The 15,425-nt window shown below is 29.4% G+C and overlaps 1 protein-coding gene across 2 annotated transcripts; it reads left to right on the top strand.

Annotated features, from left to right (window-relative positions):
* The first annotated feature begins 65 nt into the window (after positions 1-65).
* On the top strand, positions 66-11,947 carry eIF4A (eukaryotic translation initiation factor 4A). 2 transcript variants are annotated; one of them, XR_011951659.1, is made up of 7 exons: positions 66-243; positions 5,362-5,618; positions 6,330-6,715; positions 7,448-7,675; positions 8,828-9,051; positions 9,936-10,139; positions 11,767-11,947. XR_011951659.1 is itself a non-coding variant. In XM_072541224.1 (6 exons), the coding sequence occupies exons 1-6, from the start codon at positions 224-226 to the stop codon at positions 10,078-10,080; spliced, it is 1,260 nt and encodes a 419-aa protein (XP_072397325.1). In that variant the 5' UTR covers positions 66-223; the 3' UTR covers positions 10,081-11,831. The 2 variants fall into 2 exon arrangements, 1 of the variants encoding a protein (XP_072397325.1); XM_072541224.1 differs by having other exon boundaries at positions 9,936-11,831.
* The last annotated feature ends 3,478 nt before the right edge of the window (positions 11,948-15,425 follow it).

The following is a 15,425-nucleotide window of genomic DNA, read 5'->3' as shown; positions in this document are numbered from 1 at the left end:
ATAATTCCATTTTGTAATAAGAATTATTTTATAAAACAGCTATAGTCAGACTCACTTTCAGGTAAAAAAATCTTAACTTATTTGTGGCTATAAGATAGAGGTGGTTACAAGCCTCATAGAAGCCATTAAGTGAATTGCAATACCTGGGCGGAGAGACAGTAGTCATATCACTTCAAACTTCAATTCAGCAGCCTTTTCCGTTTAGCTATACGCGGAGTGAGACATGTCTTTACCAGATCGTCGGTAAGTTTTGTTTTTTCATATGGTTATAAGTATTGTTCTTTAAAAACTCGTAAGTAACAATGTTTTATTACTTCCTATAAGTATATCTAAAATTTATTTAAACTGTTTGTTTGGTACTTCTACCATTTTCAGAAAATTTTTTCGGCGTGAATGTTCACTCTTCTGCCAACATGGCGCTTTGGAATTTGAAAGATATTTTCATATAAAACTACTAAAATTGTCATACTAAGTTTATTTAGAACTCAGTTTGTAAATCGTTTGTGATTAAAAGTAGAAGTTTAGTTCAAAAATAGTTTTCTAGCATATATACTATGTTATTTTCAAAATTGTTTTAATGTCCACGTGAAGTTTGTAGTGCACATTATATAACTAAAAACTGATTTTATTTGTAAAATTATTATTACTATGCAATTTTCTTTCACACCTATGTTCATATTTTGATAAATTAAACAGTTACTGGAAGGTCTAAATTCTAAATGACTCATGCCACTTTGAAGGTTACAAATTCCAAAAACATTAATAGACTTCTAGTAGAGTTTGCTATATTTTTCCATAGTTAGGTACATGCAATAAAAGTAAGATAAGTATAGCACTTCTAACATTGTTATGTTTAATTTTTGTAATATCTTAACATATTTAACCCCGAAGATTTAGTATAAATAAGAAACAAGATATCTTAGTCAAACAACACAATTCTGATAGATACTTCTTGTGATTTTACAAATTATTGATACTACTTTCTTTAACTAACATTTGGACAGGCAAAGAACAGTTGTTTCAACACAAAAAAAATATATTGCAAAATCAAGGACTTTTGAAGTCCATACTTCTTATTTAATGTAACTTTTCAAAGTTGACTCACTTTGTTGACAAAAACTCATTAAAATTTTTCCCTGGTAATTTTTTCCTTGACTTTTTTCATCTTAATTATCATTTCCAAGAATTAACTATTTTTTGAAGTATATGTCAAATCCAGATAAGAGATACAGCTATTTCATATTATTATTGCTTAATCTTTTGTACAGTTTCACAGATAATCAATTATACAGGTATTTAATTTTTGACGTTGTTTCATATCTTTATAATACACATCTGCAACCCAAGAACTTGTGATTATCTGCAATTTTAAGTTTGTTATTGACAAATGGATTTAGTGTCTGCAGTCATGCAAACCCAAACAAACAGTTTGTGATGCTTAAACTGCATTCATTGATTGAAAACACAATTTTTTTATAATAATTATCTATTTGAGAATGAAAGAAAAGCTTTATATGATCAATTATGAGACACATTGAATGATATTCCATCCAGAGCAGAGTCATTATAAGAGCTGATTATAATGCGCATGTGGGCCAATCCAATATATGAAGCAATATATGGAGGACTAAGTTTTGGAACTAGAAGTGAAGATAGGGATGATATGAAAGACAACAATATAAGTTGCATGTGCTGGACATTGAAGAAAAAAGTTCATGAATATTTAGTGCAAAATTTCAGTAGAAAAAATGTGCTAGAACATGAAAGGAAGTTCTTTTAGGGGCCTTTTATATGAGTGCTAATTTCATCATGTCAGCAGCGTCGCATTAGAGTTGGCCCAGCCGGACAATGGCTGACATTATCATTCATATATCATGGTCCTTATACAGTTTGGAGGAATATGACCAGTGTTATTACAGATGCTGCTATTTAAATAGTTGGAAAAACCTCAAAAACGAGTTTGATGATAAAGAGACCTAGTGGTGGTCAATCAAGCAACATTGCCAAAAAAATAAGGTATGTCATCAAAAAGGAAAACACAATTTGATTTAATTCATATTTTATATTATTTTATTTTAATTCAATTATGTTATTTTATTTCGTTTTATTTTATTAAGAAATGCATTTACTCTATGTAGCCCACGATAAGAAAGCTATGTTTCCAATACAGGAATAAATAAACAAATGGCTATATAGTATTGACTGATCTTGAGAAAACATCCCAGAGTTCCTTGAGAAATTATATAGTGGTTGCTCAATAAGAAAGGAATTCCCAGTGAGGTTGAAGCAAGTACTGGGAGAGATTCAGAACAAAAACTGGAACAGTAGAGACAAGCTCTTGAGGAAATTTTTAATACTTAGTAGAAAAAAAGCAGTATGGAGTTACTACAAACAAAATGATAGGATAGTGAGGTGAAAACATTAAAATAAGGAGAATTAGAAGTAGTTAAAAAGATAATTTATAAAACAAGCAAATAAGACCTAAACTGATCAATTTTTTGTGTATTAAATCATTGTCAGCCTTATCAAAGTTTTTGGCATAATCTCTGAAAATTATGTCCATTTATTATTTATAACAGCTACAGATTAAGTGAAAACACAGAAGTTTGTAAGAGTTGATCTATCAGGTGGAGAGCCATGTTGATATAGTAAAAGGTGTATTAAAATTTTCTCTTAAAGTGTATATAAAACATTCAAATATGTTTGCCAAAGAATTTAAGACAGTGATTGGCCTGTAATTCTTCCCATCATTAATATTGCCAGACTTAACAAAACAGGAAGTGTGATGGTATCTTTTAATTCTGTTTGAATATGTTAGTTTTTAAACCTTCAGATGATTTGCAAGTCCAATACAAGATGGTACACTACACGATAAATACAATTGCTCACTTGCATCTAAGTGTAAGCAATAAATGATATAGTGGATTCTATTCGTCATCATGGAGAGCTACTTGAGACAAACATAAAATTTACAAGATAGTAATAATATCAATTAACAAAATCTTTGTTACTGACTTTTGAATAGATTATTAAATATTTGGATATTTTTTGTCATATGATCAGTTAATCAGGTGGTTATTCAGATGATCAGCACTTATGTGGAGTTTTATGAAATCTATTATTTTTTTAATATGCTTTTTATCAAAAGACTTATTTTAAGTATGGGTTTTCTCAAGGTATTATAAGAACCTATTGATAGATAAAAATAACAATTGTTTTGAGTCGCATACGCATATGTATATCATTTTTCTAAGAAATTAGTGTTACTAATACTTGTTTGGTATTTTCATACACTTATATAAAGATACAGATTGTAAAATATGTTCTTGCTTCATTAATATGTCTAACCTGCCATCCTTTTGTTTTATTTATTATAATTAAGTACTTTCTTTAATCCTCTGTTGTTTACATATAAAAAACTTTTTAAAGAACACAATACACAAGAATAAGTTTATTGTGGTATGTAATCTTATTGGTTTTTTCCAGAAGCTTTCCGTTATAAACCAGTCATACTTCAGCCAATTGGATTATTCTACATTTCTTATTGGTTTCTTAATTTATTAGATATACTGTCTGCATTTGATCCTCATTGTTGATCTAAGGTTTTTTTTTTCTCATTTTACATTACCAGAAATTACAGCTACTAGATCTTTTTCAGTGCCTGTGTACATGTTACACAAAAGTTTGTCACATATTCACATATTCTCCTCCTATTTGATGTTCAAATTTTGTAAATAAATCATTTCTTATTTGCAAACTTTTTAAATCATTAATCTCTCGTTAATTACACCTCATTATTTTGTTATTGTTTATCAGATTTATTATCTTTATGTGCATATTTTATAGATCTGAGTTGACGACAAGAAAATTGGTTCGTCAATCTTAAAATGATTTTCCAAAAAATAGAGAAAAAAATTCATGTCTTTGAAAATTAATATGTTTGAAAATATCAGAGTCAATGTAAAAGGTGAATTCTTTATTATAGTCAGAAGGAATTTCAAAATAAGTGTTAATGTTGAGAATAATTACTTATACTCCACTTACCTATCCTTTTATAAAACCTAACTATCCCTAAAGCCAATATCAATTTTGAGTATGAATTAGTGATGAGATATTGAAGACATCTTTAACATATTTTATAAACTATAACTATAAATTTTTAATGAATCTCTCTTATTTCATCATTTAACTTCCAAAACATGAATGTTAACCTTTGCTCTGATGATGTTATGAAACTTTTACTGTGACTTTTTCCTAGTGCAGTTAACAGTATGTTATATTTTCTTTAAATTGTTTGAGCTAAATACTGATTACCGTTGCTAATATTTGCATAAGTGTTTCAATGTTAACCGCTTTGACACAATCTTCATGTTGTTATATTCATTGATAAATACTTAATGTTTCTTGCATAAATAAAATAATTGCACTCCAGAAGAGAGAATTTTTTACAGAGAGTTCTGAAAAGCTTTTTTTATATTAAGAATTTTTTTAAAATTCATTATATCCCAAAATACTTATATTGAAATAGTTATGAGAACACCTATTGTCCCAAAATTTTTCCTACATTAAGAAGAAATTGTATACCAAGTTTGAAGACTATAGGACCTTTCCGTGGAAGAAAAAGAAAAGGTATAAGAATATCTGAAAGAAAACCTAACAATCCAAATTCAATAAAGTTCTTAATTACACCAAAAGGAATGCATGTACAAAGTTTCACTGCTTTTTGACTTCTTTGAGTAAAAGAAAAGAAATTAAAAGATGAAAAAATCCACAAAGTTTCAGCTTTTCATTGAGGAAGAACTTTTCATTGTAGGAAAACGAAAAGACACAAGCTTCTGAGAAGAGAACTGCCCAGTTTACAACAATCGAAGGCGGAAGGAGGGAAGTAGCATGGCCTGTACTCTTACAAGTTTTAATTTATTTATACAAATTATGTAGTTGAAAATAGGCCATAAAATTTTAGTAGCGTACATATTAACATATCTGAGGTAAATTTCTGTAACCTTGGTTTTTTATAAAGCTTTGTTACACCTTTTAAAGGTGGCATTGATGCTTAAAAAGAGGTCACAGAATGCTTAATAAAATGAATACCAGTTATGCTATTATTTGTGATATATGTGAAGTTTAGGTTTTTTCCAGTATTGATGAGAGAATTCTATCAGGGTTAACATAAATGTAAAAGAATAATGTAAACAGTGAATCTATATTAAATTTTTCAAATTCGAAAGTAGTTTACAGTTGTTCATAAAAAAGTTATAAATAGTTAATTTTATTTCTAATGTTACAGTACCAATTTCTTCTATAAAAGTTATTGGTGAAATATGGAACAACAAAGTCTTAAATATATTTTTTTGTTAATAGTGAAGAGTGGGACAAGAATGGCCCAGCTAATGAAGATAGCCAGCCCCAAGGCTATGATGGCCCACCAGGTATGGAGCCTGACGGCATTATTGAATCAAACTGGGAAGAGGTGGTTGATAATTTCGATGACATGAACCTAAAAGAAGAACTTTTAAGAGGAATTTATGCCTATGGTTTTGAAAAACCTTCTGCTATTCAACAGAGAGCCATCATTCCTTGTGTAAAGGGGCATGATGTTATTGCTCAGGCTCAGTCAGGTAATTATAAAAATTTTGTTTGTACTTGAGATATTATTTATGTCTAGTTTAGACTTCTTATCATTTAAATTATTTAATCAGTAGTTCATATGTTTAAGATATTAAATTTCAGATCAGCACCACTAAATTATCATCATTCTTCATCCATAGGCCATTACAATGTTAAGATTACAGCAGATTCTTGCTACATGAATTGTTTTGGGAGAGTTTTTCATTTTGTATATTAAGTTTTTTAATCAAACAAATAAATAAGTTACACCTGATATATTATCAAAAGCTTTTATAGTCATTTTCTTTTGATCACAGGCGAGTCTCTTGTTCAAGGTGTTCCATGACATTCTAGACCCATCCCTATAATTGCAGTTCATATAATTTTTGTAGCAGAATATGCTGCCTTATTATATAAATTCTTTGAAAAATCCAAATATTTTAGCTTGTTTGGTTGGTGAATTACTGCTTTGATCATATTTTTCCAGTTCTGTGATTTTTTTAGAGAACTGTAGTACCTGTGCTGCAATAAACACTGGCAAATTAACTAGTCATAAGAACCTGTTATATAGGGAGATAAATTAACTGTTTCCACACAAGCAAAAATTTTATTCTGGTGTTACATTCTTTAATTTTTTATGACTTTTTTGCTACCAATCATTGAAAATTATCATATATTAACTAAAATATACCAAAGTTTAACTTTCGATTTTGATATTTCAGGTACTGGAAAGACTGCAACATTCTCCATCTCTATTTTACAACAAATTGACACGTCAGTGAGGGAGTGCCAAGCACTTATATTGGCACCAACTCGTGAATTGGCTCAACAAATCCAAAAAGTAGTAATTGCCCTAGGAGATTTCATGTCAGCTCAGTGTCATGCATGTATTGGTGGTACCAATGTACGAGAAGACATAAGAAAACTTGAAACTGGAGTGCATGTTGTAGTTGGTACACCTGGTAGAGTTTATGATATGATAACACGGAGGGCCCTAAGGCCGACTCATATCAAAATGTTTGTTTTGGATGAAGCTGACGAGATGTTGTCAAGAGGTTTTAAAGATCAAATTCATGATGTGTTTAAAATGTTGAACACTGACGTACAGGTATAGAAATTTTAATTTATGTATTTGAATTTACTTTTAATATTTGTAATATTTCAAATCAATGTCATTGGAATTTGGTTTATTGTTATGCTTAAATATTGATAACCTAAGGTAATACTTTTCCAGTGTATTATAACTTGATTTATTACAAATAATATTTTGATATAATATCACTTTAATGCTATTTCATTATAATCACAGTGCTGTCACCCTTAAAGGGCCTCAAGCTTTCTGCGCCATTCTGTTCTGTTCCTTGCTTAGATTTTCCAGTTGGCAGCATCAATTTTCTCAGCATCCTGTGTTACTCTGTCTTGTCCACCTCAGCTTTCGTCTGCCCTGGTTTTTTATTCCCACTGTTAAAATCTTTTTTATCACATTTGATTCTGGACCCAGGCTACATGCCCTGCCCACTTTAGGTATTCAGTTTCTCATGATTATAGTGGTAATATCTTTTCCACCAAACTTAAGCTATTTAACGGCCCAAATTAAGTACAAATTATATTGATTTCATTATACCATCTCAAAAGATATAGAAAATATTGATCAATGTTTGTAATCTTTCTCTGTAAAATGAACCAGTACAAACTATTTATGATATTTGTGAAATTTAAGCAAAAATCTGTCTGTTTAATAATCAACAGACAAAACAAACAATATTCTAATAATTAACATAGACATGTATTTTATTATTTACAATTTTCCCACTTCTAATTTGTTGAAATTTGTCCATAGGTAATCTTACTTTCGGCTACCATGCCAAATGATGTGCTAGACGTGACAAAATCCTTTATGAGGAGTCCTGTTCGGATACTTGTCAAAAAAGAGGAACTTACCTTAGAAGGTATCAAACAATTTTATGTGTATGTAGAAAAGGAAGATTGGAAATTAGAGACATTATGTGATCTCTATGATACTCTTTCGATTACGCAGGCTGTAATCTTTTGCAATACCCGTCGCAAGGTAAATGATATATTGTGTATTTTTTCATCATTCTGTACTAGTAAATATATGTTTTTATATTATATATATTTTTGTAAAGATGATAAAATCAAAAAATGTCTTAGAATCTGTGTTTCTAGATAATGAATATCTGGATGTATTTTTTAAACTAAGATCTAAATTAAGTGCCTTACTTTTTTTTGTTAACTTACAAATACCTCAATGTTTTATACTGTAATGCCTGTGATTTTTTAAAATTGCTGTGAGTTTTCCACTATATAAACTATGTAACAACACGACAGGACCCAATTTTTCATATGTAAGTCTAATCTTAAAGGTAAAATAAGATGATACCGTATAATTTTGCCAAAAAACATTGATTTGGATAAAAATTTTAATTTTTTCTGAAAGTCAGTACTTTATTCATGAGTGGTAGTGTCAATTCTTAAACAAACCAATCAAGATTCAGTGTTGATTTGTCACTGATATGTAGCTGAAGACTCAAGAATGTTACTTTTAACATGAAATGTGATGCAAAACAGATCATTTTACAGAAAATTCTATGTCCCCTTTTCACTGGGGTGCATTAGTTATGATTCTATATTCTGGTCAAGCATAAATTTAAATAAAACAAAAATATGCAGATATTTTTTACATTTTCATCCAATTTTCTTGTTGCCTATAGCCTTAAAATCATATAGCCCAGGCTGATAAAAAAAACCTTTATTTTAGTTTAGAATGTTAAAATTGAAAGACCTCCTTTTTAAAATAAATTTTTAAAAATATTTGAATGAATGCTTTCACATCCATTTTTCAATTATCTTTGAAAATGGAAGTTTCAAGAATCCATGGCACCCTTTTTAAATTCATCTAGAAACATTACCTGACCAAGAACAATTATTTAAACATTTGGCCAATTGGAAAAATATTTAACATGACTAATAAACTATTTTAGTAAGTCATGTAGAACAGTCACAAAACATTTCATATTTAAAAAAGTACAAAAGTAAGAGCAGAGAAGTTACAAATGATGATATTGTCAATAAGGTTTCGTATATTTGAATGAAAATTTATATGAATTATTTTCTTGGCAGTCTGATAAAATAATTATGAATTTAAATGTTTTTACTAAATTTTGTCAATATTTATCACAAATTATTTATTTGTCTTTAGGTCGATTGGTTAACAGAAAATATGCACAAGAGAGACTTCACTGTTTCTGCTATGCATGGTGATATGGAACAAAGAGAACGTGATGTTATTATGCGTCAGTTCAGAACAGGATCATCTAGGGTTTTAATAACCACTGATCTGTTAGCGAGAGGTATAGATGTACAGCAAGTTTCCCTAGTTATTAATTATGATTTGCCTTCTAATAGAGAAAATTACATTCACAGGTTAGTATCACTTTACATTACATTAAGTATTACATTGTGTAATTATTATATACTAGGCATGTTCCAAGAGAGAATCAATAGATAAATTAGTATTAAACAAATCTGTAAAATGTAACAATAAACCAAGTTTTCTTCAAAACTTAAGGGTTTATAATGTATTGATGAATTTATTATTACTAAGTCTTTTCCTTTACCATAAATTTCAGTTAAAAGTAAAATATCATTTCCAATAGCTTGAATAGGTTAGAAACTCTTTGTAGATCTGCTTTATTAAATAATAATTAGCTGTTTAAAGTTCTAAACTTAAATGTAATAATTATTATACTAAAGGCATAAATATATGAAAACACAAAGATAACATGTTTACTCTTACACCAAGAGAAACATTTCTACAAAGTTTCAGGACTAGAATTCTTCTCTCGATTAAAAGAAAAAAGAATACCTATATTAACCTCAAATTCGAAACATAGATTTCTAGTTTGCACCAGAAGGAACCTATGTATAATGGTTATTTATACTAGGAAGAACTATCAAGAATATAGAACTCTTTCGTGAGAAAACTGCATAAGAATTATAAGAAGGGAGTCTGGCAGTTCCCAGTTTATTAATAAGGTTCTTTCATACACCCGGAGGAACCTATGTTCTTTTTTTTTTTTCAAGAAATAAAATAAAATAAAAATATGAGAAAAAGAAAACGGTAAAATAAATAATCCAATTATTACATTAAACAGTGTATAAGTATTTGTAGTTTATTCATGATGACACTTTTCCACCAAGATCGCTGAGAGTGCTGATGTTAGCATTAATTGAGTCTGATGTTTTCAAAATAAATATAATTTTTAATGTAAATATATGCATATATTACTCTGATATTTTTTTTACAGGATTGGTCGAGGTGGTAGATTTGGTCGTAAAGGTGTAGCAATAAATTTCGTAACTGACGATGATAAACGCACGCTTAAGGATATCGAGCAGTTTTACAATACAAAGATAGATGAAATGCCGATGAATGTTGCTGATCTCATATAAAAACGAGGTTATAAAGAGTGTTGGTGTGTTACTACGACGTCTCCTGAAGGTTCTCTGGTGTGAGTATTAGCTTTCTATGCTAAATCTGCGACATATATATGCGAATATTGTGCGCTGCGCCATCACGTTTCTTTAGGACAACGCCGTTCAAGGCACGCTGCCCCTCGTTAATCATCCACGAACTCTCTGAGTGTCAATTTTTAAATATATTTAATTGTTTCGGTTTAATCTCTAGTGTATTTTTAATTTTTTGATATACATATAGTTAGTGTTTATCATTCCGGAGACGTGTGGCTGTATGGAGGCCAGAGGGCCTCTCTATGTGAGGGGTACCGACGGTATGTGTGTTGTGATTTTCTCCACACAGTTTGTTCGTCTCTGTAAGGGTTTAGTTGGTATCTGGAAAGGTTATTATAATCGTAAAAGATGTAGAAGGAAATTCTGGATTATCACATAGACTTTTTGTACATTAAGACTTAATAAAAGTGGTGATAAAAGTTGTTGCCTTTTCTTTGTTTTATTATAACTGGTGTGTCTAAAGATTTGTTGAATCATGAATCTGCGTAAGTCCTGTTTAAAGGAGACTCACAGGTGAGTAATAGTACTGTTAGTTTCTTTCTGTGTTAAATTTGTTTGTGTAAAAGTCTCAGTTAAAATGTATTAAGTGTTAACACAAAATGCAAAAAGAAACACTAACAATATAATTTATAACCTTTCATGTTGATAGTTTGTTGAAATTTTCTTTGGTGTTCATTAATTTTGGCAAGTTTCCTCCAATTTCTGTAAAAGTAACATGCAAATGGGAAGCATTTAAGCTACCTTAAACTAGTTCATTAATATATTGAATACGCTTCAGCCTTTAAAACGAACACTAGCTGTCATGCGCCATGCTTCATGGTTTTTGTCAGTTTTTCTTGCAATCACTCTTGCGAACTCACCTTAGTTTGATACAAACTGCAGCAGTATATGTTTGTGTCCGTGAATTTTTTCTTTTCAATAAGCTTTTCATTTTCAGACTCCTGAAAATTCAATATTTTATATTACATCATTCTCTCCTGGTAATCATCAATTTAAATTTATTTCAAACTTCTTGGTTTTTTCCTCTCGCTGGCAATTAATTGGGTCATGATTGTTCTTAAAAAGAAATTTTAAGAGTTTTTATATACCGTGCTTCAAAAGACGAAAGTATAAATTAGAGAGCTTGTTTAGAAATAAATTTTAAATAATGTTCATACTAGGCACCAGACATAAATGTCTGTTTTTCTCTCCAAAAGTTTGTTCTTTTCAATTTATATGTTTTGACCAATATTGGACTGTGGTTTGTAATTAATACTAAATAAAGATGAAAATAGCTGCATCAATGTTTGCCTTATAAAAGATTTGCATTTGTTTGATTGTAAATCACTATGTAAGTAATAAGATTAGAAGATGCTTCTAATTCAACATTTCTTTAGATACACACTTAGATATAGCTGTTCATGTAGACTGTAGACCTCTCCAAGAACCAAAACCCTGTTTAGTAAATTTAAAACGTGAATTTCAATTAAACGCAATAAACTCTAGAGAAGTTTAAAGATTTATCTTTGTTTTGACGTAATCATTAAATCATAAAATATATTTAGAATCTAAATTCTTTGACCTTCTCTTTTTGTTTTGAAAAAAATTGAATGTTTTTAATTTTTGCAGGCGTCATCAATCCTGTGGACACCAAAATTTGGAAATAAAGATCTAATTTCCATTTTAAATTACAATTCAGTGGTTTTGCTTCTTATTTAAAACCCATTTTCCATACTCCATTTTCCTATTTTTACAATTTTTAATTTATTTCGTAATTTTTAACTCGTAAAATAAATTTATTTTTATTTAAGATCCGGCTTTAATTTCCTGAGATTACCTTTCAATTTTAAAATGTGCATTCTTTATGATGTAAGAGTAAAGCCAAATTAAAAAGATAAATATCCATTTGCAATGTTCTCCAGCACTTTACTGACGACAATCACAATTCTTAACCGTCCTACAGATAAAGTCACAACATCATATCAACACGTACACAACTACGCGCGTTTGCCGATTTTACTATTTGATATCTGCAACAATAAGTTGTTTATAGTGACTTTATTATATCTACTTGATGAGGTTGAGAAACGGTAAAACTGCTGTTTAATTTAAAGAATTTCAATTGATAGCAAACCTTTATAAATCGGGTGGTCAAGGTTTGATGACCTTTCATAAGTTGATGTTCGATATGTGTGACAATGAGGAAATGCCTAGGGAATGGAGGGTAGGCGATACCGTGTATGAATTACAAGTTTACTACTTTAATCTGCAATAAGCTGATATCTGGAAAGTTTTTCATATATATGGGAAAGATATTACAAGAGTATGGATATCACGCTGGTAGAAGTGTTGTAGATCTAATCTTTTAAGTCAAGCAATTAAAACTTGTTTGGGAATGTGATGTACACCTGCACATGCTGTTTATAGATTTCTGTAAGATATTTGATTACTTGATAATAAGAGCCTGGTATACAAAATGATAAAAACCATTCTACAACTTCCCTGCTGCAGGTCAATGGTGAAGGGAACCGGCGAATATGAGGGGACTGGAGGAGGATTATGAAAGAAGCCAAAACCCACAGAGTTTACATTTTGTAAGGATTAAAGAAGATACATTAAATATTACAAGAATTCAAATGATCTTTGTAATTTTTTTCTTAAATCGTGTTTTCATCCAATTTTCCCATATATTTCTAATTGTTTGGTTTATTCAAAATGAACATATATTTATTTTATGTCGACGACTAGAATTGAGGTCATGTACATTGAAACCACTGCAAAGTTTAGCATTAGCGAGATTAACTCGATGAATGAGAATAGATAATAATTTTTCTGCAATGGAAATAATATTCATTATACTTTTTGTATCATTAACAAAAAAAAGTTTAGTTGATACTGTCACTGTGCTTGTGTTTTTTACTTCAGTTTAAATTACTTTGGCAGTTACAGCGGAAGGTCTCAAATTGAAGTAAGTTACTGTAAGTAGAAATATATTTAATACTGCATGCTGTAAAATTTAATAAAGGCAAAAGTTTCATTAAAAAAAGCATGAATAATTGATATTTATACGTACATATAAGTAAGTCCAAAGAAACAAACCAACAAGATAGATTTTAAAGACAAAAGCAATACGGTATACAAATCAATAAAAACATTTAAATCAAAATTCTGAAAGTTGAAAAAGAAAGTCGTCTATGAACTATATCGAATGAATTTCAATATGAGTGTCAACAAAAAGAATCTTGAATCGAAACCGTTCTGGCAATTCAGCAACTTCCTGTGAATTTTTGAAATATTTGGTACCAGCATGACTGATATCCCAGTCATAATGCCAGGGCAGTTCCCGAATTTCTCCAAAGGACATTTCCCTACCGCATAATTGCAATGAAGTGGCCTCCAAGATCAGCAGATTTGTATCCAAATAATTTCCTTTTTGAGGTTTTCTTAAATCAAATATTTATCGGCACAATTTTGAACGAGCCGAAAATTTAATGGAGTTAAGGGTGAACATTGTCCAGCCGAATCAACTTAGAAATACAAGAGCATCATTGTTTAATAAATTTAGCTATTGTTGCACAAGGTGAATTATTTGAACCTTTAATTCACTATTTTTTTTGCCTAAATAGGTATTCTAAGTTGTTTTTAGAATTACCACTAAACAAATAAAAGTTAAAAACGTTAAAAAAAGGAAAAAATAATGTACGAGGCCAGTTGTGGCTCCTGACTGAAAAATGTAAATATCAAAAAATCACATTTCAGATTTTTTTAAGTGATAATTTCATTTGTTTCCGAAGAAAAGTCATGACTTGATAATTTTGAGATGTGCTTGAATTCTTGTGTGCCTCTCACAGCCTTCGTCTTAGCTCTGAGCAGTTAATTTTCTAGTAAAGTGTCTAAAATATTTTAAAAGTGTTTAAAGTCAATTTTGAATGTTAAGAAACCTATTATCTCATTAGACTTTTACGATGCAGTCTGAATATATTTAGATATTGCTTTAAATATCCTATTCTAAAAAGAATATCAGAACTCTATAACTATGCATTTCCAGAACCAAATATATTATAACCAATTACATTAGAATGTGTAAGACGTGCTTGAATGCATTAATGTTTTTTAATCTTACTATGAAAATGAGCATAGTTCTATCTGTACAACGGATGAGACACAAGAACAAAATAAGCGCCGTTGATTTGTTCGGGGAGGGGCTGGTTGAAGCTGTTGAAACACAGGATTATTTCAGTTTAATTTTTAATTAAACTAATTATCAACGATAATATAAGATTATTGTAAAAAATGATGAGTCATGTGTAAACATTCAAATTTGAATTTGTGGTACTTTCACATAAAAATTCAAGTCTTTTTTAAATTTTTTAATTAAATGTTTGTCATTAATGTATAGGAATCTTAAAATACTTTAGAAGAAATTTCCTGGGAGAAAACATTAATTTGAAAGTTAACTATTATCTACTAGATGGCTGTATGGGAACATCGCTATGCTGTGTTCCAAAAATTATAAGTAAATTTATATACATATTATGTTTATATGAGATTAAGCGACATTTGATTTTATTAATAATAATCTTTTAATTAATAATTATTTAAAGTAATCTTTTGAAAAAAAGATTTTACATGAATGTGTAGAATTCATACTCACAAAAATGACAGTATCTACGTTGTCTATTTTACTAATTTTATTTATTAATACAGAAATTCAGTTTTTGAATAAAATTGAAATAAACATTTGTAATTAATAGAATATTACTAAAATAGTTTATATAATAATTAATATTCTAATAATTATTCTGTAATGTTTAAAATATGCCATGAATTCAATGGTCTGACAGAAAGTGAGCAGGATATTTGATAAATTTTTCATTCTAAAGATAATTAAAGTAGAAGTTAAACGAAAAATATTTTATTTTGGTCAGTATTTAGCTATTCAGTATGCAACAGTATTGTTTTACGTCCATTTGATATAATTGTGTCTTGACTCTTTTTTTATTGTCTAATTAAAAAACAAACTGGTAAAAATGATTTATAATTAATTATGATAATTATGGAAGAATATTTACGTGTGTTTTAAAATCAAAGTTTGATGACCATCTGTTTTATTCCTACTATATAAAAAATTTCACGGTGTGCGAAGAATCTGTTAGCAGGTCAACATGTCAACATAACCATTGTCATCGCTCCTTATCCGTTATCAAAATAAATTAAGAATCTGGAGAAATATTTAGTAAAATTTTATTTATACATTTATTAATTTACAGAAATCAATAAAAGTTAGA

The sequence above is a fragment of the Diabrotica undecimpunctata genome, chromosome 8 (genome assembly GCF_040954645.1).
Source record: "Diabrotica undecimpunctata isolate CICGRU chromosome 8, icDiaUnde3, whole genome shotgun sequence".
NCBI classification, from domain to species: domain Eukaryota; kingdom Metazoa; phylum Arthropoda; class Insecta; order Coleoptera; family Chrysomelidae; genus Diabrotica; species Diabrotica undecimpunctata.
The sequence above is the reverse complement of the archived record's forward strand: the minus strand, read 5'-3'. Positions and strand labels throughout refer to the sequence as shown.

Excerpts from the sequence above, each read along its gene's own strand:
- eIF4A (XM_072541224.1), top strand. The coding sequence starts at position 224 with ATGTCTTTACCAGATCGTCG. Across the intron at positions 6,716-7,447 it reads TGTTGAACACTGACGTACAG|GTAATCTTACTTTCGGCTAC; the intron begins GTATAGAAATTT and ends ATTTGTCCATAG. Across the intron at positions 7,676-8,827 it reads TTTGCAATACCCGTCGCAAG|GTCGATTGGTTAACAGAAAA; the intron begins GTAAATGATATA and ends ATTTGTCTTTAG.